We start from the raw sequence: 25726 nt of genomic DNA on the forward strand, positions 1-25726 counted from the left end.
GTTAGGTTCCGAACGGCCGAACATAACGTGAAAATGAACGCAAGTTGTTACTGTACTATAGATCCATAAATTCTATTACAGTATCTTATAAAACACCCCTAAATCATTAATTATAAACATAACATTGTAAAATAATAACATTAATTTCAAATAGATTAAATTCAAGCAACATAAATTGAGATGGTGGAGGTGGAGGAGAAGGAGGAGGAGGCAAGGCACGTTCAGTCTGTCATTTGTGCCATGTAAACAATGGACGCAGCGTCATGCGTAAGTATCGTTTGAACTACGGAGAGCGTGCTAAACTAAAAAATTCACTCAAGAAATTTTTTTTTTACAATTTTTTTTTACAGTCAGTTCAAACGTAAAATCGAAAAAATGTAAAATGAATGAATGTAAGTAGAGGAGCGTCTGTACTAGTACTCTAGTGTACTGCACTAACACTGTACTGCAAAGTTGTATCAAGTTGTGTGGAATTCAACCATTTTAACCTTCAGGACTACAGTTTCCATCAGAAATTTGGCATGCCCATGGGTTCTCCATTGAGTGCAATCTTTGCCAATATGTTTATGGAATTTTTAGAAGCAGGACCTTTTGCTGACGTCATTCCTGAGCATGTGAACTGGTTGCACTATGTGGATGATATCCTACTCATCACACCCAGACTACTCAATCTTCATCATTCCCAAGCTGCATTGAACAAGGTAGAGCCCACCATTCAGTTTTCCCTAGAAGAAATTAACAATTCTCTTCCTTTCTTAGACACTCATCTCAAAACATGGTAACCAGCTGAAATTCAAAGTATACAGAAAACCCACTAATAAAAATGATTTAATTCATCTCTTCTCCATGATATCAGGGTCAAGAAAGGAATAGTGATAGGCTTCTTCCTCAGGGCACTTAGAAGAAGAGTGCTGGTATATCAGGGAGACTTTCTGTTTAACCTCTTCAATACGAGTCAAATTCTCGCATCAGATACCTAATGTACAATGCATCATACTACTTGCATTATAAAATATAAGGTCACAGCTGTATTACTTATTCTCTTTTGCTCTGAGTAATAATAAATACAGAAAACATGATCAAACTAGTTCACAGAATTTGTGGATCGTTCATCCACAACTACAAAATAGATATAATCAAAATGTCAATGCCGGCATTCTCATATAACCACTCGTGCCTCATGATGCCTACATAGGCGTCGTCGTATTGAAGAGGTTAATTAAATTTTGCAGATTTCCTCTGAGGTAAATGCAGAAAAGAGGCCATTAGGATTCTGGAAGGCTTTAGGCAGCAGGGTGAGACAGCCAAATGTCTTGTGTTACCAACCAACAACATCGCCACCAACCTGACTCATATCTTAATAACCACCAATTTGGAAGTACTGTGCCATGCCACTAGGACAACTAAAGACATCACGAGGATGAGAAAAAATTGGCGAAACACTGGACAATAAAGCCAGTGTTTATCGGATTCCATGCTTGGGATGCGAAAAACCAGCGAAAAAAATACACAGGAGCGACAAGCGATTTCGCTAGGGAAAGTTCCAATGTTGCTCTCGCAAATCCAATAGTGGGAGCGATCCTCCACAAAAAAATCGCTCCCGCGGCAAGATTCAACGTTTTTCATGCATTATCCATCATTTGGCAATCCCTGAATCCCATCACCATTGATGAAAGGATCAGAGCAAACACAACTTACCCGTGATCAATTATTGCATTATTAATCGATATCATAAACGCAACGCATCAATCAACTTTAATTTGTTGATGTACATACATATGTGTACACGGTATAGCTGGTAGAGTTCAATGGCTTACCTGGCTTAGCTTTGTATCAGCTGCATGCACGCGTATACTAGGCCATTCAACTCCGATGACAAGATTCTGGTCATTTGGTCAAATAAAACAAAAAACCATAAAACACCAAAATGTTTGATCAAATACCAGAAAAATATTACGTCAGTCCTTGTGCGGTCAACCAACTGACGTCATATTTTTCTGGTGTTTGATCAAACATTTTGACGTTTTATGATTTTTTTTTTATTTGACCAAATGACAAGAATCTTGTCATCGGTGTTGAATGGGCTAGTGCATGTTGACTACACTCTACACGACTATAGTGATACATAATGTCGCTAATTGCGAATTGCATGGTACCTGTATGCAGGGAAGTTCATTGGTTGCATGCAGCTAGCTGCCCAATCAACGCGCTGACTACATGTACAATGCACCATACCCCATACCACATCACCGCATGCATACATACACTGTACATATGCAAACTCACTCCGACATGAATAACGAGTTAGCCTTCCAATAGTTTGAAGGAAATCGAACCTGCAAAAACATGGCTCTGGAAGTATAAAAAATGGCTCTGGTGAAATTAAAAAAAAAAAAAATTAAAAATGGCTCTGGAAAAAAAAAAAAAAAAATCCTGTGAAAAACCCTGGGGAACATCACGCAATCTAAAAACCTGGATCCGAGAACACTGATGTGAAGTCTGCCGTGATGTCACCACCAACAGACGTCACTGCACACAGGAACAGTAGCAACCACCTGATGGACTGGGAGAATGCAGAACTTCTGATATCTGAGCCCAACAAGATCCATAAAAAATGTTTGGAAGCAGCCATCATGCATGGAACCAACACAATTGAACAAAATAGAAGAACACTCAATATCTCACCCCACCTAATTCCTTTAATACCCATTGCCAACAAAATTTTAAGCTACCCCTATAGTTACCTTCCAAAATCCCCTTTTTCCTCTCAAGGTCATTGTCCACCCTCAGTAGACAATTGCTCACCCTTCTTATTTTCTTCTTACTTTTGTTCCTCAGTTCCGAGCTAATGTTCTTCACCCAGCCAACTGTTCCATCTTGTCTTTAACCTTTCCTGTTCCCATACATTTTGTCAACCTTAACCTTTCCTAGTATTTAGTGACACCAGGCGCAGATCCAGGAATGTTATTTGGGGGGGGGGGCGAACCGATAAGCAATAACCGATACTTGAAACACGCCAATATTTTAACCCCAAGAATAATGCTGTTGGCTTGGAGATTGGTCCAGAAACCTAAGTCTATTTTGCTCATAATTGTATGTAAAATCATATACAATTCACAAATATAATTCAAATCATAAATTCGCACTAAAAAGTGTTTATCCAAGGAGAATCAAACTCAAGATGAGTGTACCATACTCAAGGCATGGGGTGGGGGTGGGGGGGGCCTTGTATCCGCACCTAAGTGACACCACCCCTGATACCTCCTCCCTACCTCCCTTCCTCCGTCCCTCCCCCCATTCCTCTTATTTAATCTGTCATGTGTATTACAACTATGTACTTGAAAACGCTGTAACAAGTGACACGTTGTGCTAATAAAGGCTTTGTCCTCAAATGGTGTTTATTTCAATACAAAAGTACAAGTACAGTGCACTTCAGTGTTAGTACTTCACACAACAGTGCTAGTATAGTGCACTACAGTGCCAGGACCAGGCATTACAATGACAGTACAGAGCACTATAGTGCACTGCAGTACCAGTACAGTGCACTACACTACCAGTAGTGCACTGTAGTACAAGTACAATGGACTACATTACTAGTACAGTACACTAAAATACTAGTACAGTGCACAACATTGCTAGTGTGGTGTAGTACAGGGCACTACAGTGCCAGTACAGTGCACTCCGGTGCCAGTACAGTGCATTCCAGTACTAGAACAGTGCATTGCAAACCTAGAACATGCACAGCAAACCTAGAACATGCACCACATTACTAGAGCAATGGTACTGGTAATGTAGTGCAATGCTCCAGCACTATAATTGTACTGTTGTGCACTGTACTGGCAGTGTAGTGCTCTGTACTTGCACTGTAGTGCCCTGCACTAACACTGCAGTGCACTGTACTGGCATTGCAATGCACTGTTCTGGTACTGTAATGTACTGTCCTGGCACAGTAGTACAGTCATAGCACAGTGCTATTACAATGCCAGTTCAGTGTACTACAGTGCCAATAGAGGATACTACAGTACTGTTGTGCATTGTACTAGTGATCAAAATCTGACCGTTTGACAAAGACTGTAGTAAGGTTAGTTTAGAGAAAGGTACCGGTATTATCAGTACAGTGCTAGCGTAGGGTACTACAGTGCCAGTGCAGGTACAGTGCACTGTAGTAGGCTGAACCAGTACAGTAGTGCACAATACTAGTACTGCAGTGTTATGTACTTGTACTACAGTGCACTGTTCTAGTGCTCCAGGTCAAAAATATGGTGCCAGAGGCAGAAATGTGAAAAATCAGAGAAAAGGCCCAACTTTGGATGGTCACCACACACAGACCCTTGGTCCCAGGCTCCTCACGTCTATGTTGCAGTGCACTGTGCCTGAATTTCTCCCTCTGGGATAAGTTTGGAACAAATTAGTGACCTGCTGATTTTGCCCAAAATCCCAGGGTACCCCCTTTGGGATTTTTTTTTTTTTTTTGGGGGGGGAGGGATCATTTTGGTCACCTGTTCCGATTAGGCCTTCATCTCATCCACAGGTTTAGGGCTAGCACTCCTCCTGTGGATTCCACTTGGACACTGCTCAGGCCAAAGGTACAGGGTCAAGGGCCACCAGTCCTCCTGTTGATTCCACTTGGAGGAACACAAAGGTTCAGGCGCCAAGGGAACAAACGTGAAAAATCTGAAAAAAAGGCTCAACTTTGGATGGTGGCCATGCACACAGCCTTGGGCCCAGGCTCCCAACATCTACCTCACAGTGTACTGTGACTGACTATCTTCCTCTGGGGAGATACAAAGAGATATATTGCATCACTCAGACTATATGAGGAGCGAGGGGTTCAAGGGTTCAAGCATAGAACTATGGTGGGAAAAGCTTAGTAAATGACAAATATGAGTCAAAACATCTTTCTCCTCAAATGGGGGAAGGTCCTTATTGTCCTTGTACATCAGATCAAGTAGGTGCCTTGTACACCAGATCAAGTAGGTGCCTTGTACATCAGATCAAGTAGGTGCCTTGTACATCAGATCAAGTAGGTGCCTTGTACACCAGATCAAGTAGGTGCCTTGTACATCAGATCAAGTAGGTGCCTTGTACATCAGATCAAGTAGGTGCCTTGTACATCAGATCAAGTAGGTGCCTTGTACACCAGATCAAGTAGGTGCCTTGTACATCAGATCAAGTAGGTGCCTTGTACATCAGATCAAGTAGGTGCCTTGTACACCAGATCAAGTAGGTGCCTTGTACATCAGATCAAGTAGGTGACTTGTACATCAGATCAAGTAGGTGCCTTGTACATCAGATCAAGTAGGTGCCTTGTACATCAGATCAAGTGTGCCTTGTACATCAGATCAAGTAGGTGCCTTGTACATCAGATCAAGTAGGTGCCTTGTACATCAGATCAAGTAGGTGCCTTGTACACCAGATCAAGTAGGTGCCTTGTACATCAGATCAAGTAGGTGCCTTGTACATCAGATCAAGTAGGTGCCTTGTACATCAGATCAAGTAGGTGCCTAGTACATCAGATCAAGTAGGTGACTTGTACATCAGATCAAGTAGGTGACTTGTACATCAGATCAAGTAGGTGCCTTGTACATCAGATCAAGTAGGTGCCTTATTGCCCTTGTACATTAGATCAGGAGGTGCCAAGATAGGAGGGAGGGAGGAAGGTGGAGGGGAGTGGAATATATGGGAAATGAAATGGGTGGGAGTGATTTCTATGCCTTTTTCTTTTTGGCTACCCCCCGTGTAAGGGGGAAAAAGCCTTTGGTATATGTATGTATGTACATCAGATCAAGTAATGGGCATCCTTTGGAATCAATTAGTCAGGTGTACTACACTCCACTAGAAAAGTGAAGGTGGTACACATCTAAACAAGTTTTCAGGACCAAGAAAACCAGTTCATTATCACAGATATTTAATGACTTCCAAACATATCAAATGGCTTTGGGAATGAAGGTTGTCCTAGAAATTAAAAAATTAAAATGATAGCACAAATATTTCAGTCATACTTCAAACACATCTGCCAACCTATTGTTCCACTGGAAATGGAAATAAAAACTGAACTGAAATGTTACAGGTTTCTTAAAAAAAAATATATTAAAATATTCTAACATTTCAAATATGAAGTAACTGGTAACTTTCCACTGAATTAAGAGCCTAATCAATAATAATAATAATAATTATAATAATAATAATAATAATATTAATATTAATAAAAAAAAAAAAATTGTCACTCTTAGGTCAAATTCAGTACTCTGACCTAAGTGCATATGACAATTTTAGCAACATTATTACTCACATGAAACAAGTGTAAACTTGTGTATTACAAACAACTTAGTCCACATTATCAATTGATGTTGCCTTTACATATCTGAAAGTAGTCTGGTAATATAAGGAATTAAACTAAATCACATGTATACAGATCCTCTTCTACATTCAGTATCTACAACTGCTGACAAAGTATAATCCCTGCAGAATAATTTTCACTTTAAAACTCACTTACAGCACACATTGACTGGATTCTTATTGTGCTGGAGCACATATTTGTTATGGACAGGAGTATACTGAAGATACCCATTCGATAATTTTTAGAACTCCATTCCCTGTAGTTGAAATTAAGCAGAATTGACTTTTATGCCATTATAATTTTACAACTGATACAGTAAATAAATGTGATCAATATAATTAGACAAATGTGATCAGATCTAAAGGAAATGCAATTTCCTGTACTTAGGAGAGAGAGAAAAAAATAGCATATCAGCCAATTTTGCACAACTAGAACTGCCATCTCATTTTGTGTAATTTGTTTTATGCATTTGCAGTTACATCTGTGCCAATGAAAAATATTAGAGTGGGTATCTTGAAGGACAAGGGTGGGGCACCTATTCATATCCATTACATTTACAAAATGGGGTCACCAATACTCAGAGGATCACTCAACCGTGCAGAGCACATAGGATCACAAAGGGACTCCACTTGCTCTTTGCGCCTTGGGTCAGGGTACCTTCGTCTATTTCCAGGTGACTTTATATTAGTCAAAGTGTCAACAATCTGAAAAAATTGTAAACAAAGTAACAATAAAAAAAATCAGCTTACATCATGGCATATCTCAGGACAACAAACAATAATGGCTTAAGAAAGTAACACATACCTCTTTAATACCCTCCACAGAGTTCCTGATAGTGATATCATTCTCTATATTCAGCTGGTAAAGCCTCATTTGCAGGCTAGCAGAGTGATGAGACAGCTTCATTGCACAACCTAGGCAGACAGCCGCAAGGTCATCCACACTCAAACTCTGAACAGAAAATGGAAAATTTAACATAAAAGACAATTAAACTTTCAACTTATTACTCATTTAATCCAACAATTCAAAACATGCAACAAGTAATGCCTACTTCAGAGCTACTCAAGTCCCCTCCACTTTTGCCAGCAACATCATCGTCATCTTCATCCGAAGACTGATATGCCCGAGGTCTTCCTTCTATGTAATGCCTAATCATTGTTTCATTCCCCGCAGTTTCTATAGGTGAGGTTTTAGTACGTACTACTGTTAATTCATTCATACTGCGGGGTAGTGGGGAAAGCTCACTTTTGCGATCTTGAGAAGAAACAAAAAGCTCTGCAAGGGGGAATGTTACAAGGCCAGTTACAGTCGAGAAAGGTCACTGCCCAATCATCTTTCAAAACTATGAGCACATGTACTAAACATTCAAGACTAAGGGTATACTCTGGTTCCTTTTCATTCTAGTCTTATTTTTCAAAGCTTTTTTGAACTGTGGAAGTCATACGAACTAGAGCAAGATTTTCCCAGATGTAGCTAAGGACCTTTCACTCTAAATCCAGAGGAATTCAGCCCCTTATTTACTCAAAATTAGTTCACCTGAGTATTTAAGCACAATAAACAAAATACCATCAGACCATTTACACATATCAAATGGGCTTGCATTGTATGCCCACCAAGCTTTACTAGTGCCTTGTTTGTATTCATTTATATTCAGAACCAGTTATGTGGTAATACACTCAGGAATTACAGATATGGGTATTGTGACCTATTCCAGTCTGTAAAGATTTAGTGAAAAGCAACTGCAAATCAAAAGCCCAGGATAAAATAGATGCTATTCAAGGCAAGTTAATTGAAAACTTTTCAAGATAAAGATTTCCAAAAACTCACTGTAAACTTAATATATACACTATTTCTAAGTTTATGTTAGTTTATTAACACACAGGCTTGGTTAATAGTGCATATACAGGATCCTCCATAATACCTAGTAGGGTGGGACAAAATAGTACCTGTATATATTTTGAAGTGGTCAATATACTTATGTGCACATGTACACACAAACACACATACACAAAAATGTATGGATAAAAAAATAAATGAGCGATGAAGAAAAAGAAAAGGAACTTAGAAATGAAGCAAATGAAAAAAATTAAAAATTAACAGACTGAGGCTGAGAAAATTGTATATCAGGAAAAAGAAAACAAAGCAGACAGAAAAAGACAAGAAGGAAAAAAATTAAAATTAGCCTATACCAACATAGATGGAATGATTTCAGGACTGAATGAACTGGCATTAGAAAAACCAGACATAATGGGAATAGTAGAAACTAAATTAAAAAGTAACCTACCATCAAATACTGTGAGACAAGGTCTATACAACTATTGGATGAAGAATAGAAAGGAAAAAACAATGTAGAATCAATTATGATAAAAATTGAAAGCAACCATATGAAAAGCAGAAAATTTGTAGTAGTGTATATACACCCCAAAACACAGTCGTGACCAGAAAATGATCATTCCAAACTGTTGGAAGATACTAAGTATGAACTGACTGATATACTGAAGGAAAGAGAAAATATAGTAATTATGGGTGATTTTAATTCAAGAAATATGTTGGGAAGAAATGACAGTAAAGGATGGACAAGACATCTGGGGCAACATGCTGCTTGACATGACCATTGAATACACAATGACTCAGTGGATAAAGGAAAATACCAGATACAGAAACAATGAGGAACCATCGAGACTGGATTTAGTACTTACATCAGAACCTGAAATTTTTGACAGAATAGATTACAAAACACCAATAGGAAAGAGTGACCATATACTAATAGAATTCAAACTAAAAGAACAAATGAGAAACATAGAATAGGAAGACCAATGTCCAACAAAACGAATTTTGAGAAACTTAGAAAATTCTTTTGTAACACAAACTGGGAAAAATTCCTAAAGGAAGAACCAAGGATGGACGAGAAATGGAATATACTAAAAGAAATTTATAATGAGGGTGTGAACAAATATGTACCACAACAAAAGCAAGAGAGAGCATACATAAAGAACTGGTACAACAAAGCCTGGAAAAAATGGAAAAAAGACAAGAAAACGAGCAAATGGCAAACATACATCAAACTAAGAAATGATTATGTAAAAATACGCAGAGATGAAAAGATAAACTATGAAAAAGAAATAACAGAAAAATGCAAGGAACAACCTAAACTATTTTACAGATATGTGAATGGTTAACTAAAAAATAAATGAGAAATAGAAAAGCTGCACCAGGGAAGTTATGAATATACAGAAAAACAAGAAATGTCAGAAATTATGAACGATCAATTCAAATCAGTATTCACAATTGAGAACTTACCTAACTGTGAGCGACAGAAATCCCCCCCCCATGAGGGAAATAACTGTAATAAAGAAGGAAATCAGCGACCAAATAAAAAACCTTGATGTCAGAAAATCACATGGTTAATGGATAAAATATACAATATAATCAAATGCTCGCTCATAGAAGGAAAGGTACCATAAGACTGGAAAAATACAAATATTGTACCAATATATAAAGGAGGAAACAAGGAAAATCCAACCAACTACAGACTGGTCTCCCTAACATGCACAGTAGCAAAAATATGTGAAAAAGTGATCAAAAGTAGATGGGAAACATCTGGAAGAAAAAACTATACTAAATCCAAATCAATTTGGATTTAGACAAGGAAGATCATGTACAACAAACCTGATCTGCTTCTATTCGAGACTAATAGAAATAATACAAGAAAGGGATGGATGGGCAGACTGTGCCTATCTAGACCTACAAAAAGCATTTGATAAGGTGCCACACAAGAAATTAATAAGGAGGTAAATTGGAGGTAAATTATTGGAACGGATGGAAGACTTCCTGACTGGGAGAAAAATGAGGATAGTAATCAGAGACAAATAGTCAAAATGGGAAGAAATGATAAGCGGTGTCCTGCAAGGGTCGGCGCTGGCTCCAATCATGTTTGCCATATATATAAATGACATGGATGAAGGAGTGGAGTGTTATATGAATTTCTTTGGAGATGACATAAAAATACTATAGAAAGTAAGAACAGAGGAGGATTGTGAATCATTACAATCAGACCTGAACAAAATCTGGAAATGGACTCAAAATGGATGTGAACTTCAATATCAAGAAATATAGTATAATGGAGTTTGGAAAAAGTAATAACAGAATATCAAAAAATTATAAAATTGGTGAGGAAGAAATAAAAAAAAATGAACTCTGAAAGAGACTTTGGAGTAATAATCAGCAAAGACATCACTGGACAAACATATAAACAAATTAGTCTGAGAAACCTTCAACCTATTAAGGTCACTGAAAGTGGCATTTGACTATTTGGATGAAGGAATGATAAAGAAATATTAGTTACATTAATAAGACCAAAACTGAAATACGCAGCGACACTATGGACACCCAGTACTAAAAAGAATATAAAGAAATTAGAAAGAATACAGAGAGTAACGACAAAGTTAGCACCAACTCTTTCCAAATCAACATATGATCAAAGATTATCCAAATTGAAACTACCAACACTGGAGCAGAGAAGAGAAAGAGGTGATCTCCTGGCTATCTATAGAATCATGAAAGGAATGGAAATCCTTGATAGGAAGGATTTACTAAAAATTGACAATGGAAAAACAAGAGGACACAAAAAGAGACTCAAAAAGGATAACTGTAGAATAGATTGGAAAAAAAATAGCTTCCCACACAGTGCTGGATATCTAGAATAATCTGGATAAAGAAACATTGTGTGCAACCACAATTCAAGATTTTAAGAAAAAAACTTGATGCTGAAAGATACAAAAACGAGTCACCATGAGCATAGCTCCCTTCCCATATAATACAACTAGGTAAATACATACATATTATACATATATTATGTATATATTTATTATATATATATATATATATACATGTTAAATTTTTTAAAGTAATGAAAAGATGTTTTGTAAGGAAATTACGAGAGGAAGGGGAGGTGAATGAAGTAGAGAGGTAAAGGTAAGAGGTGCAGATGGAGTGATGATAATGGAAGAGACAGTTAGAGGAAGATGGGCTGAGTATTTTACAGAGTTGCTAAATGTGAAGGAGGATAAGGAAGGAAAGGTAGTTGCAGTGGGAAGTGGTGAGAAAATGACAGTGATGAATAAGAAAAATGGAGGAGAAATAAGGAAAGATGAGGTGAAAGCAATTATTAAAATAATGAGATATGGTTTGGATGGGTGTCGTGTGGAGTGTCTAAAAAAGGGAGGTACAGTCATGGTAGACTGGCTGGTGAGGTTGTTTAATATTTGTCAAAATGAGGGTAGATTACCAGAGGACTGGAGGAGTGCATGTATAGTTCTGCTTTACAAGGGAAATGGGGACAAGTAAGAGTGTAGTAGTTTCAGAGGGATCAGTTTGTTGAGTGTAGTTCAGAAGATTCATGGGAGGGTTTTAATTAAGAGGATTAGGAGAGGAACAAAGGGAGTAATTGGTGAGGAACAGTGTGAGCTTAGAACTGGTAGGGGTTGCATGGATCAGACTTTTGTGGTAAGTCAGATATTTGAGAAAGCTTTAGGAAAAGGAAAGGATGTTTTTGGGCCTTAATGGATTTGAAAAAGGCTTATGACAAGGTAGGAAGGCACTGTGGGAGGTATTGCAGATATATGGGATAGGAGAAAAGCTGTTGAGAGCAGTCAAGAGTTTTTACAAAAGTAGTGTTAGAATTAGAAATGGAGAGAGTGAATGGTTTGAACTAAAGGTGGGACTTCACCAGGGATGTGTCATGTCGCCTTGACTGTTCAATCTATACATAGATGGTGAGGTGCGAGAGGTAAATGAAAGGGTAATGGGCCAGATATTAGAGATAGTTAAAGAAAATGGAGAAAAGTGAGAGAGAAGCCAGTTGTTTGCTGCCGACACTGCGCTTGTAGCAGAATCAGAGGAGGGATTAAGGAAGCTAGTGACGATGTGCAAAAGAAGAAAGTTGAAGATAAATGTGGGTAAAAGTAAAGTGATGACATGTACAAGGGGAGAGGATGACAGCAAATTGGAAGTGAGTATTAAAGGCGAGAGACTGGAGGAAGTGGATAGCTTTAGACACTTGGGGGCAAATGTGGTGGGAAAGGGAGGAATAGAGATGGAAGTAGAATGTAGATTGAGAGAAGCAAGTAAATGCCTTGGGGGATTAAAAAGTGTAATGAGAAATAGACATTTTGGAATGGATGCTAAGAGGAGATTGTATGAAGGGGTGATTGTGCTGACAGCACCGTATGGGCAGAAATATGGAACATAAGAGAGGAAGAGTTTAAACGTGTTTGTGATGAAATGCCTGAGAAGTATGGTTGGGGTTACTAGGCTGGATAGAGTGAGAAACGAGGAGGTGAGAAGGGCAGGGATGAAAAGGGAGTTGGGAGATAGGGTTGATGAAAGAGTATTCAGATGGTTTGGACACATGGAAAGAATGAGTGAAGTAAGATTGGTAAAAGAGGTGTGGAAAGCAGAGGTGGAACTAGTGAACATGAGGGGGCAGCCAAGGATGAGATGGATGGATGGGGTAAAAGGGGCATTGGGAAAAAGGGGAATGTCTGTTGAGGAAGGGAGAAGACAGAAGATAGGAGTGAGTGAGTGGTGGATGGAGAGGGTATGTGTGAATGATATTTTGATGCAGTCTGAAAGGATTTCTCCTTGTCTTCTCCTTTTCTGCATGAGGGGATGAAGAAGGGGGTTGCCTATTAAATGGAGCAGCCTTGCTGTGTATGTGCTGTGTCTTGCTACACTGCCTCTGACCCAGGGATGACCAGTCATCTTGGAGGAGCCAAGAAAAGAGGGAGGGAGAGGTGGTGGACGGGAGTGGAGTATGTGGTAATGAAACTGGTAGAAGTGGACTTATACCTTTTGACTTTGGCTACCTCCCTTGTAAGGGGGAAAAAGCTATTGTTATATGTATGTATATATATTTGTATATGTAAGGTGCCTGGGTGTCATGTGGAGTACTCAATGAATAGAAGTAATGTTATATTGGATTGCCTAGTAAGAATGTTAAACATGTGTCAACAGGAGGGGTATGTATCAGGCTGGAGGAGTGTTTGTATAATTCAACTTTATAAAGGGAGGGTGGAGGGGTGTGGAGTGTTTTTGGGGATTGAATGGGTGGGAATGATTTTATGCCTTGCCCTTTTTGGCTACCTCCCTGGTACGGGGGAAAAAGCCGTGGTATATGTATGTATGTATGTATAAAGGGAAAAAGGGAAACATGTGAATACAGTAGTTATTAAGTGATCAGTCTGTTGAGTATAGTTGGAAAGGCATATGAGGGAGGTAATCGAGAGGATTAGGAGAAAAACAGAGGGAGTAATTGGGGAAGAAAAGTGTGTTTAGGAAAGGTAGAGAATGTATGGATCAATTTTATGTAGTAAGGCAGATATGCGAGTAATTTTTGGCAATAAGTAAAGGTGTCTCGAGCTTTTATGGATCTGGAGAAAGTGTATCACAGGGTCAACAGGGTCAACAGGAATGCATTGTGGGTAGGGTGTGTAGCAGTTGTAATATAATGCAATATAATGTAGTGTAATGTAATGTAATTTGTAATTTATAACTGCATATTTACCTACATGCATTCTCTAATGTAGCGAGCAACATACACCAATATGTTAATGCCATATCATATGACACATAACTATGTATACCTATGCATATATTCTATCCATATCCAGCCTTACCTTTCCTGTAACATCTTAGCATGTAGATGCCCTATATGTATCCATGCTCATCACATTTTAGTGTGATGTGGCCTAGCCAGAGACAACACAGGCCTACAAACTAAGGTTAGTGAGGAGTAAACTGCTTGCATTGGTTGCTTGTAACTTAACCTTTTCAATTCGAGTCAAATATTTGCACACACACCAAGTTGCCTGATGTAAGATGATACATCACAATACGCACATTACAAAATATACAGTTACTGCTATTATATTCATTCTCTTTCACCTTGAATGGATTTAACATCACACAGAAAATGCGATTAAGCCTGTTTACAGAATATGAGGATAACTTGTATACAACAAAATAAATATAATCAGAATGCCGACACCAGCATTTTTGTATACCATACTCGCTGCTCATGATGCATACATAGGCATCATCGTATTCAAGAGGTAAATAATCCCAAATATCGTGTAACCTCGACTTTTATTTACTCTATTCACACGCATAATTGTGGTGACCCACACCATAACTGGTGACTGTCTGGAGTGGCCATTTTATGTGAATAAGAGTAATGAAAGGATAATTAATTCAAAGTAGCGGCAGCATTGATGCCCACATCAACATCATCAACACTTCCAGTAGCAGCAGCAGTCACTGTCTGACTCCCACAATTTGACAAAAATTCCTTAGCACGCTGGTTTCTTCTACTGGACTCCCAATTCATTTTGGTGAACATTACCACATTCTCCACCAAGTTTAATCATGCTGTAGCAAATTTACCCATTCAAGAGCTCAACCAGCTCAGTGATGACATCATCAACTCTGCCGGCTACGACAGACTGAAGTGGGAATTGACCACCATATTCACCAAGACCCAACTGGAACTGTTTGGTATCATCGAGCATCAAAATCACGTAATGCATGAGAAACTTACAATATTCCTTTGAAAGCTTAGGAAGATTGGACAACAGCCGGGAGTGGACAATGAATTCTTGAAACTTAAGTGACATTCGACCTCTCCTAGTGACACATGACCCCGGATGAATTAGCCCATGTCACAATTCTGGCAACCATAAAGCTCTAGTGTCAGTGGTTAGTGACAAAATGTCATGTTCACCATCTCACAACAGTGCAGTGTCTCATAGTAACCCAAAAAGCTTGGCTTCTACTGACATTCCTATTGGAGTAAGGCCATTCCATGAGGGTCAAAAGCAACATATATATAGGTACCATATCTATTATGGTAGTAGAGCTAAGTCATGTAAATGTATGCTTTCTTCCACTTCCAGTTACATTTTTCCTGATTCCTGTCCTGATTCTCATCCTTCATCTCATCCTAGGTCTAATATGTCAGGAAACTAGAGGGGCAGTCTGCAGAGGTATCCCTTGCAATGTTGAACTGCCATTTGTAACAAGTGCCTCAATAGGTTGCAAGCTATGAATTTCTCATAGATACCGGTTCTCAAATCTCACTTTTACCCTATAACTCGGAATTATCTCCTTATCTAAGACTGACAGTGGTTCCTCTTACAAATGCTTCAGGAACACACATACACACATATGGCGAAGTACGTAGACGTGGAACTTGGAATTCAACATATTAGATGTTCTTTTCCATGGTCCTTTGTAGTTACTGATGTTGTATGCCCCATCCTTGGAACAGATTTTCTAATTGCTAATTCACTGGTGATAGATTGTATGAACCAGTATCTAGTTGATCCATACACTAGATGCACCATTCCTCTTAAGTCCTTAGATGTCTCTATCTTTTCATATGTGGTGCATTATGGGAAAAAAGATTCAAGAGCTATTGCTCTTCTTTCAGAATCCCTCTGGACTCACCACACCATTGCAATTAACCAGTGTTAAACATTTGGAACTATACACCATTGTATAGATACAGGCAACTCTGCCCCAATCTCATTTAAGGCAAGACCATTGACAGGTGAGAAACTCAAGGATGTTAAGGATGAGTTTCAATTTTTGCTTAATGCTGGAATTATTCATCATTCCAATTCACATTGGGCATCCCGACTTCATTTGGTTCCAAAGAAAGAATCACATTCCTGGAGACCTTGTGGAGATTACCAAAGTCTAAATAATGTAACTGTCAATGACAAATATCCTATACCACACTTGCTCTTTCTCACCATGTCCCTTAAGGATAAGACTATCTTTTCCAAGGTAGACTTACAATATGCATATCTGCAGATTCCTGTCACTGGACAGTGTTACATATACGAGTATACTATATATGTAATGAAAAGACATCAGAAAATGGAGTGTTACAATTTAAACGTCACCTATAGGGAGATACCCGAGCATTTTGGGTCGGCGTCTTAATATTCTATTGAATCATGCTTAGCTCTGTAAGCTGCATTATCATTTTTGTGTATTATTCTATTAACATGCCAATACAAACTATTATTATGTTTTTCTGTTGATACAATGCAAATTTATGTATTAGTTCAAGGTAGTGTGTAATATGTTCCTGTCATATTTGTACAAGAAGAATCACCAAGCATGAGTGCAAATACGTTTAGTCTGTCTTGGCTAATCAGGTTCAAACTCCATAGACACCGGTTTTATGGACCAATCAGGGGTGACTGAGGACTGGAGGAATTAGTGCTCTGGGCATGCGAGAGACAGAGAAAGACTTAGGAAATGCCATGGAGAAGACATTAAGCCTTGGGCAGGATTTTTGGCTGCATGCAAAAAAAGGAAGTCCTTCCTTCCCCTGTTTATTAACTCAGCTAATAATAATATTAATTAGAATCTTGTGTGTGAAGTCTATGGCAGTGATGCAGGAAGCCTGGACAGTGAATCTCTTGGTAATTATTTCTCTTTCACTCCTGTTAAAATCTGTGTTTAAGAACTTGGAATCATGTTTAGGATTTATTTGTAATTCCTTAATTCAGTTATATGTCCTTGATTATAATTATCTTGATATTCCTATTAACTTTAATGAATAGTATTAAACTTTCACCTTTTTTTTTTTATGAGGAGAAACTGAATGGCAACCTTAATTAATTTGATTCTGTGAGCAGATATCCCAAAGACAGGGTCTTGGGAATCATTCATATCATCTTGGAATATCTTTATATTACAAGTCCAAAGTACTTGTAAGATTCGTAACAACAGGATATACCTAAAACTGCATCATGTACACCATTTGGGCTTTTTGAATTTCTATATATGCCATATGGTCTTAAGAATACAAGTTCTATCTTTCAGCACTTCATAGATTCTTGCCAATGCAAACAACACCTTTACTTACCTAGACAACATCTTGGTTGCTAGCGAGACTCTTGAGGAGCATGTCACTGATGTTCAAAATGTCCTTTCTATTTTGGCTAACAATAGCTCAAAAGGGATTAAGATCCCTAGTGAGTGTGTTGTAGCCATTTCAAACTTCCCTCTGCTGCAGACTACATCAACTTTGGACCATTTCATGGGAATCTTAATTTTTTTTAGAACAATGATCCCTAACTTTGTTACTGTAGTTTATCCCCTTACTGAATTTCTCAAGTAGTATCAGTCTTCAAAGTGTCTCACTTGGACAGACACAGCAAAGGATTCCTTCAATAATTTTAAGCAGGCCTTATTGGATTGCCCTACTCTTGCCTATCCCTCACTCATGCTGACAGACTATCAACTCGTGACTGACAGTTTGACTCGAGTGGTATCACTCAAGGACAGGAAGGTGACGAACAGTTGGAAATTTTCAAAGCTAGACTATCCAAGTTCACTTTGTCCTAACATGACCCTTTGGTGTGACACCTCAACTACGACTCCATAACCTTTCATTTCATTATCCTTACAGGGTAATGTAATGCCTTCCTTGCATAACCTTTCCCTTCTTGGAATTCAGTGCACATCTAAATTGGTAAAACCATGCTAAAACCATGTAAAAACTTTGTCAAAGAATGTCTCCCATGTCAACAAGCCAAGACTACTCACCACACCACATCCCCTGTTTCACCTATTTCTACTCCTACTGACCATTTCCAATCAGTCCACACTGATACTGTTGGACCACTACCACATGCAACCCTTCCTAATTATCATTACCCTCTTCCATACAAATACTTACTAACTTGCATTGACTGAAGCAATCCCTCCAATTGACACCACTGCAATTTCCGTAGTGATTGCTTTCACTAATGGATGGATATGTTGTTTCAGAGTCCCACCTCACATCATATAAGATAGGGGCTCCCAGTTTGAGATCGAACTTTTCTCTGAACTTTCATCAATCACTGGTTTCCTTCATATGCGAACTACCAGTTATCAACTTCAAGCTAACAGAATGATTGAACATTATCACCATTCTGAAATCCACTATCCATGCTGGACAGGAAAACTGGTTCTACTCTTTACCCATAGTTCTACTTGGCCACCTTTTAACACCTAACTAATTTTTCCCCATTTACCACAGTTACTGATGCCCATATGTTATGTCCTTCAATTGCAACCACCAAGGAAGCCACCATCACATCTAATAACACAACCATCCTCCACTTTATCAAAGAAATGCAATTAATTAAATTCCATGACCTTGCATTGAGTGACTGCCATATATTACCTCAGCCATATGTCCCTCCTGCTCTCCACACGTTCTAAAGTTTCTATGCAAGTAAACAAAGACTGGAAGAGTTTGGAAGCTCTGTATTCTGGTCCTTATGACGTCCTCCACTGTGAACTTTGACTTCCCCAAGGTGATACACCCGTCTCAATTGAGACCAACTCAAACCAACACATCTTCCCATCATTGAACCACCTCAGATGCACACAAATGATGCTACTGAAACTAACACTACAGGTACAAATGATATCACCAACACTGATGCACTCACACCTAACATCTCCACCCCTGCCTTTGAATCCTCTCCAACCTTTTCACCTCCTCCATCTACCCTTCCTGGAACCCGATGTGTAACACAATCAGGAAGGACAATTCACCTCAGAGACCACTCTGATTATTTTTACTTTTAAGTACTCTTGGCTCTTAAGAGAGGGTCGCTGTTAATATTTTCATATGTATTTTTGATATCTTGTAATGTTTGTCCTCCTTTTCTTTTTTTTTCCTTATAAGTATGCTCCACTCTTGTGGGGGAGTCAGCGTAGCAGTTGTAATATGATGTAATGTAACGTAATGTGCAATTCATAACTGACCATTTACCTATGCACATTCTCTAGTGCAGCAAGCAATTTACGCCAATACGTCAATGCCACATCATATGATATATATCTATGTATACCTATGCATATATTCTATCCATATCCAACCCTACCTTTTCCTGTAACATCTTAGCATGTAGATGCCCTATATGTCTCCATGTTCATAATATAATTCTGTATATACTATATAAGTACATCCTGCATAGATAGGTTAGACATGGCAACTCTGTATGCCTGGTCAGAGACGACACAGGACTGCAACCTAGGGTCAGTGAGAAGGTTGCCTGTAACTTACTTAGTAATACCAAATACCATGTAACCTCTACTTTTATTTACTCTATCCACACATGTAATCATGGTAACCCACATCATATGTGTGTGAAGAAACTGAAAGTAAATGTGGGTAAAAGTACAAGGGTTGATGGTAATGGACTGGAGGAAAGTTTAAATGGCAAGAGGCTGGAAGAAGTAGAGAGCTTTAAGTATTTGGGGTATTGTGTCACAGTCTATAGCAGAATGGAGGTGGAGGTGAATTATAGAATAAAGGAAGCAAAAATATGTCTGGGGGAATGAAAGATGTTATATGAAACAGATACCTGTGGATGAATGCAGAGAGAAAATTGTATGAGGGAGTGATTGTGCCCACAGCACTGCATGGAAGAGAGATTTGGAATTTGAAGGAGGAAGAAAAGAAGAGCCTAAATGTGTTCAAGAAGACTTTAAGAAGCTTAATATTGTGGAAATGGATAGTGAAAAATGTGAAGGTATGGTGAAGAGCAGGTAGAAAAGAGCTGACAGAGTTGATCAAAGAATGCTGAAATGGCTTGGGCACGTGGAAAGAATGAGTGAAGAAATAAAATAACCAAAAAGGGTGGAGAGCAGAAGTGAAAGGAGGGAACTTGAGGGGAAAACCAAGAATGAGGTTAATGGATGGGGTGCAAATGCACTGAACACAAGAGAAATGTCTTTTGCAAAGGAGTGAAAAATATAGAAATGAATGGAAAGTGGTTATAAATAGACGAGGAAATGATGTGGCTTCAAGGGATGTTGTTTGCTCCATAAATTTCTTAAATGGATTGGAAGGGGGGATTGCCATACGGAGCAGTGGGGGTAAACCAGCTCCAGCTAGTGCAACCTACTGTAGAAGTGCTCTATTTTGCTGCACCGACTCTAATCCAAACAGTATGACAGGAAACAGGGATGACGTTTCTTCCATGAGGTACTACAATTGAAAGGGCAATGAATGGGTTTTTGGATAGGTGTGGGATGTGTGTAATGTGGGCACATGCTTTGACTCATCCATCCTCCTTATAAGAATGATAAGGCATTTTTAAAAGACAGGAGTGAATGGAGAAAAACTGAGTGAAGAGATGTTTTCATCTGCTTTATGATTCACTCTAAGTGGACAAGAAAACAATTTACATGTAGTAAAGTGATGGGGGTATACCAGCTCTGACTGTCAGCCCTGAAGAGAAAGAGCTGTCCCTCATTGCAATTTTTTCAAAGGAGTATAGTGGGGGGATGCTGATATGGGAAGACTGGATGATTTTTTTCTTTTTTCTTTTTTTTTTTAATGATATAGGTGTGCACTTTGACTAGGTTAAACTTCCACATGTGAGGGAAATAGTCTTTGGTATACATTATATTATGTGTGTACATAGGCATACACTATATTTTTTGTAATGCAACCAACATGCAAGTAAATATGCAATGTGTGATCATTTTATGTTATTTGTGTTACAATTATTTTACTTCTGACCATATAAACTGAAGATTTTGGGTCTATATATATTCTACCTATATACCAGGCTTTTTTCCCCTCATAAGGGAAGTAGTCAAGTCAAAGGCACATACCTAATCACACCCATTCCACTCCCATCCACCACCCTTTTCCCCTTCTTGTCTTAGCTCCTCATGGATGACAGGTCATCCCTGTATCCCGCCCACTGCCCTGAGTCAGAAGCAATGTAGCATGACACAGTATATCCACAGCAAGGATGCTGCACTTAATCAATGACCCCCCCCCTCCCATCCCCCCATGCAGAAAGAGAGATGACAGGGAGAAATCCCTTCAGGATGCATCAAAATATCATTCACACATAAGCATCCCTTATCACCCCCCCCATCCCCTGTTCCTACCTTCCTTGCACAACAGTATCATCTATACACAGTCACTCTCCCCTCATCCCCATGCTTAGTAATACCCATAAGCCGTGTTATGCAGCACCTTCCCTAAATATTCACTGCACCGACAGAAATCAAATTAGCCTGTAATATTTACGACAAAAAATTCTTATGCTCCCAAGTCAAAGCTACTTTTGAATTTCAATCACCAAGAAATCTCAGTACTATATTATAGTCAGCAAATTTTAATCTATTATGTATCTTTTCAATGCATTACATTGTCAAAGATGTTCCAAATGTTACCAGAGTATTCCCTTGGCATCTACATGAATTTTTTCCAGTAAGAAACATGACCGACGGACGTATGCACATGATATAAAAACTTCAATTTGTTTCCCAAACCACAAAGGAATGCCTGGCCATATACCTGTACTAGGGGAAGGAGTTGGGGGTGATTGGAGTGACTGAGGTCTAGATACAGGGAGTTCCTTGGGTCGTGCGATCTTTTCCCCAAGGCGTGCTAACCCAGACATAACCTTACTTGCCCTGGATGAGGCTGGATTTTGGGAACCTACCTCACCAGTTACACCACTTCCTGAATTCGTGGTGGTGAAGCTGACGACTAAACAGAGATACAGTTAGTATATGTGTTCATACAATTCAATATCTTAATTCCATTATAATATTTCAGTCAATGTCTTGTAAGAAAAATAAAAAAGACAAAAAGAAAAAAGAATAATAAATAAAAATAAACAGAAAAAATACCTTGAAGTGGGTCACTTTCTATACTGACAGTTGGTGTTATGGCTTCTGTACCATTACTAAGTTTACTCTTCTTGCCACGGTCTTCTATCGAATAGTGTCTTGTTCGTGTAACACTATGATCTTTACTACTAGGCATGGACTGAAGCTGTTAAATGTAACATTTGCTATAACTTCAATATTAATTTCACTCTATGAACTACATTACAAAACTCATGCAATTATCTGACTTGACACTTTCTCCTATTCTGTATAAAGAAAACTTTTAAAATTTACCTGGCTCTCACTATTACTGTGACTTGATACAGACACCGAAGAAGAGCGTCTGCAACTACCACTTCCTTGATTGGCTGAAGTTGGTCGTGGTGCTCTGTGAACATCTGGCTGACCACCCACAGTTGGTTTGTGCTTGGCTACATTGGCTGAATAGCCAGGAGGACGGTGAAATTTCTGGGAATACAAGTGGGAAATTTATTACAGGACCAGAATTATGAGAAGATTTGATCAGGATTCCTATTTAAGAGGCACATCTTTTTTTCTTTCTGGTTGCTGCCAGGCTATATAATTCAGATACACATGACCCCTTCAGTAGAAGACAAATGCATTTAGTAAGACTGATGGGAGAATGGACTTGCAAGCTGACCTAATGGCCATGGTCTATAGGTCTCTTACAAGAGAACTGGAGAAACAGATTGATTGATCAATTAACTGTTACAAGGTACATTGCTCCTCATACATATACCATAGGCTTTTTCCCCCTTACAAGGGAGGTAGCCAATACTTTATAAATATATATATATATATATATATATATATATATATATATATATATATATATATATATATATATATATATATATATATATATATATATATATATTATTTTTACAGAATTTGTATGCATGGATGTCTATGCTAATGGGCTTTTTTTTCCTTTGTGTATAAGGGGTGCCATTGTGATAATATTCTTTAATTACCAAGTTTTCATTTTTGTTTTGGCAGTCATAGCTCAAGGTAAAGTTTCCAATCAAAGAAGAATTCACAAAACTTTAAATAGGGCACCCCTTCATCCCCAAGATACTGAGATCTAGGTGGGCATTTGGGTTCTATTTGTTTATGGTAGGGAGAAATGTCAATGTAGTGGTATTGGGAGATCTCAGTGCTAGGGTAGGAGACAAACCAATTGATGGAGTGGTTGGGAAGAGTGGAGTTCCAGGAAAAAAATTATAGTAGAGAAATGACGATGGAGATGTGTCTAGAAAGAGAGTTGATGATAGCAAATATAGTGTTTAGGAAGAAAGTTGAGCATAAGTACACATGGGAGAGGGTGGTAGATAGGGTTTTAATGGACTATATAGTGGAAACCAGGAGAATAGTGGAAGAATTAAGGATGTACATGTTCTAAGGGGAGAGAGTGGGGGAATATCAGATCATTTTTTGGTGGGAGGTAAGTTGAGGGTGGAGGATAGATGGAGAAAGAGAAAAGGACAGAAGGTAGGGAGGTGTTTAGAGTAAACTGCTTAAGTGAGAAAGAAAAGGAGGAGTACAAGAAGCCAAGAGATGAGTGGGAGGGAGTGAAGGATAGAGAAGAACTAGGAGTGGTGTGGAGGAATGAGGATATTTCAAAGAGGGAGTCACAAAGTGTGCAAAAATGGTGTGTGGAACAAGGAGAATAGGAGGAAATTGAAGGAAGGGTAGTGAGTGGTGGGATGATGAGGCAAAGAAGGTTGTAGAAGAAAAATGAGCATTCACAGATTGGTTACAAAATAGGGTGAGAGAATCATATAAGAGGTACAAAGAAAAGTGAAGAAAAGTAAAGCATAAGATAAAGGAGGCATAGAGGAGAGCAGATGTGAAATGGGCTAAGAGTATGACAAACACTTTTGAAAGTAATAAAAATATGTTTTGGAAGGAAATTAAAAGAGGAAGGGGAGGGGAATCAAGTAGAGAAGAAAAGGTAAAAGGTGAAGATGGAGAGATGACAACAGAAGATGGATAGAGTATTTTAGGGAGTTGCTAAATGTGAAGGAGGATAAGGAGGGAAAGGTAGCTGCAGTGGGAAGTGCTAAGAAAATGAAAGTGATGAGTGTGGAAAATATAGGAGAAATAAGGAAAGACAAGGTGAAAACAGTTATTAAAATTATGAGAGCAGGTAAGGCACCTAGGTTAGAGGTATAGTGATGGACTGGCTGGTGAGGTTGTTTAATGTTTGTCTAAAAAAGGGTTGAGGACTGGAGGACTGCCTGTATAGTTCAGCTTTACAAGGGAAAATAGGACAAATGTGAGTGTAGTAGTTTCAGAGGGATCAGTTTGTTAAGTGTAGTTGGGAAGACTTATGGGAGGGTTTTGATTGAAAGGATTAGGAGAGGAACATGGAGAGTAATTGGCAAAGAACAGTGTGGGTTTAGGACAGGTAGGGTTTGTGTGGATCAGATTTTTTTGGTAAGACAGATATGTGAGAAAACTTTAAGAAAATGTAAGGGTGTTTTGGGGGACTTTATGGATTTGGAAAAGGCTTATGACAGGACAGACAGGAAGGCACTGAGAGAGGTATTGCAGATATATGGGATAGGAGGAAAATTGTTACAAGCAGTCAAGAGTAGTAGAGCCTGTGTTAGAATTAGAAATGGAGGGAGTGGTTTGAGGTAAAAGTGGGACTTTGCCAGGGATGTGTTGGCTGTTCAATCTATACATGGATGGGATGGTGCAAGAGGTAAATGCAAGGGTAATGGGTTGGAAATTGGGGATGGTTAAAGAAAGTGGAGAAAACTGGAAGAGAAACCAGTTGTTGTTTGCTGATGCACTGCACTTGTAGCAGGATCAGAAGGGAGACTAAGGAAGTTAGTGACAGAGTTTGGGAAGGTGTGCAAAACAAGGAAGTTGAAGATAGATGTAGGTAAAAGTTAGGTGATGAGATGTACAAGGGGAGAGGATGGGAGCAAATTGGAAGCAAGTATCAAGGGAAAGAGACTGGAGGTGGAGGTAGAATGTAGACTGAGAGAAGCCTTGGGGGATCAAAAAGTGTAATGAGAAATAGACATTTGGGAATGGATGCTATAAGGATTTTGTATGAAGGGGTGATTATACTGACAGAAACATGAAACACAAGAGAGGAAGAGTTTAAATGTGTTCAAGATGAAATGCCCCAGAAGTATGGTAGGGGTTTCTAGGCTGGATAGAGTGAGAAATGAGGGGGTGAGGAGGAGAGCGGGGTTGAAAAGGGAGTTGGGAGATAGGGTTGATGAAAGAGCATTGGGATGGTTTGGACACATGGAAGAGTGAAGAAAGATTGGTAAAAGAGGTGTGGAAGCCAGAGGTGGAAGGAGTGAACATGATGGGGTGACCAAGGATGAGATGGATGGGATAAAAGGGGCATTGGCAAAGAGGAGAATGTCTGTTGAGGAAGGAGAGGAGAAGACAAAATAGGGGTGAGTTGAGAATGGTTGTGTATGGATAATGCTGTAATGCACTTAAAAGGAGTGGGTGGGGGATGGGGGGGGGTGAGGGAGTATGTATGAATGATTTGACTCAGCCCAAAGAGATTTCTCTATGTCTTCTCATTTTCTGCATGAAGGGATGGAGAGGGGGAGTTGCCGATTAAATGAAGCAGCCTTGCTGCAGATGCAGTGTGTCCTGCTACATTGCTTCTGACCCAAG

General features: G+C 38.9%; 1 protein-coding gene across 4 annotated transcripts in view; it reads right to left on the reverse strand.

Annotated features, from left to right (window-relative positions):
- Nucleotides 1–5895: 5895 nt before the first annotated feature.
- The window catches only part of TBC1D5 (TBC1 domain family member 5), a 53607-nt gene continuing 33776 nt past the window's right edge, over nt 5896–25726 (reverse strand). For 3 of the 4 annotated variants that reach the window (XM_076189396.1, XM_076189398.1, XM_076189397.1), the window contains 6 exons: nt 22346–22519; nt 22073–22217; nt 21735–21929; nt 7392–7615; nt 7145–7291; nt 5896–7044 (listed from right to left, as the gene is read on the reverse strand). In XM_076189396.1, coding sequence (XP_076045511.1) covers nt 6895–7044; nt 7145–7291; nt 7392–7615; nt 21735–21929; nt 22073–22217; nt 22346–22519 — 1035 coding nt within the window. In that variant the 3' untranslated portion in view covers nt 5896–6894. The remainder of the gene's footprint in view (nt 7045–7144; nt 7292–7391; nt 7616–21734; nt 21930–22072; nt 22218–22345; nt 22520–25726) is intronic. The other variant, XM_076189399.1, reaches the window with a different exon arrangement.

The sequence above is a fragment of the Oratosquilla oratoria genome, chromosome 8, assembly GCF_046742065.1.
Source record: "Oratosquilla oratoria isolate Oo_2021 chromosome 8, ASM4674206v1, whole genome shotgun sequence".
Classification (NCBI taxonomy): Eukaryota; Metazoa; Arthropoda; class Malacostraca; order Stomatopoda; family Squillidae; genus Oratosquilla; species Oratosquilla oratoria.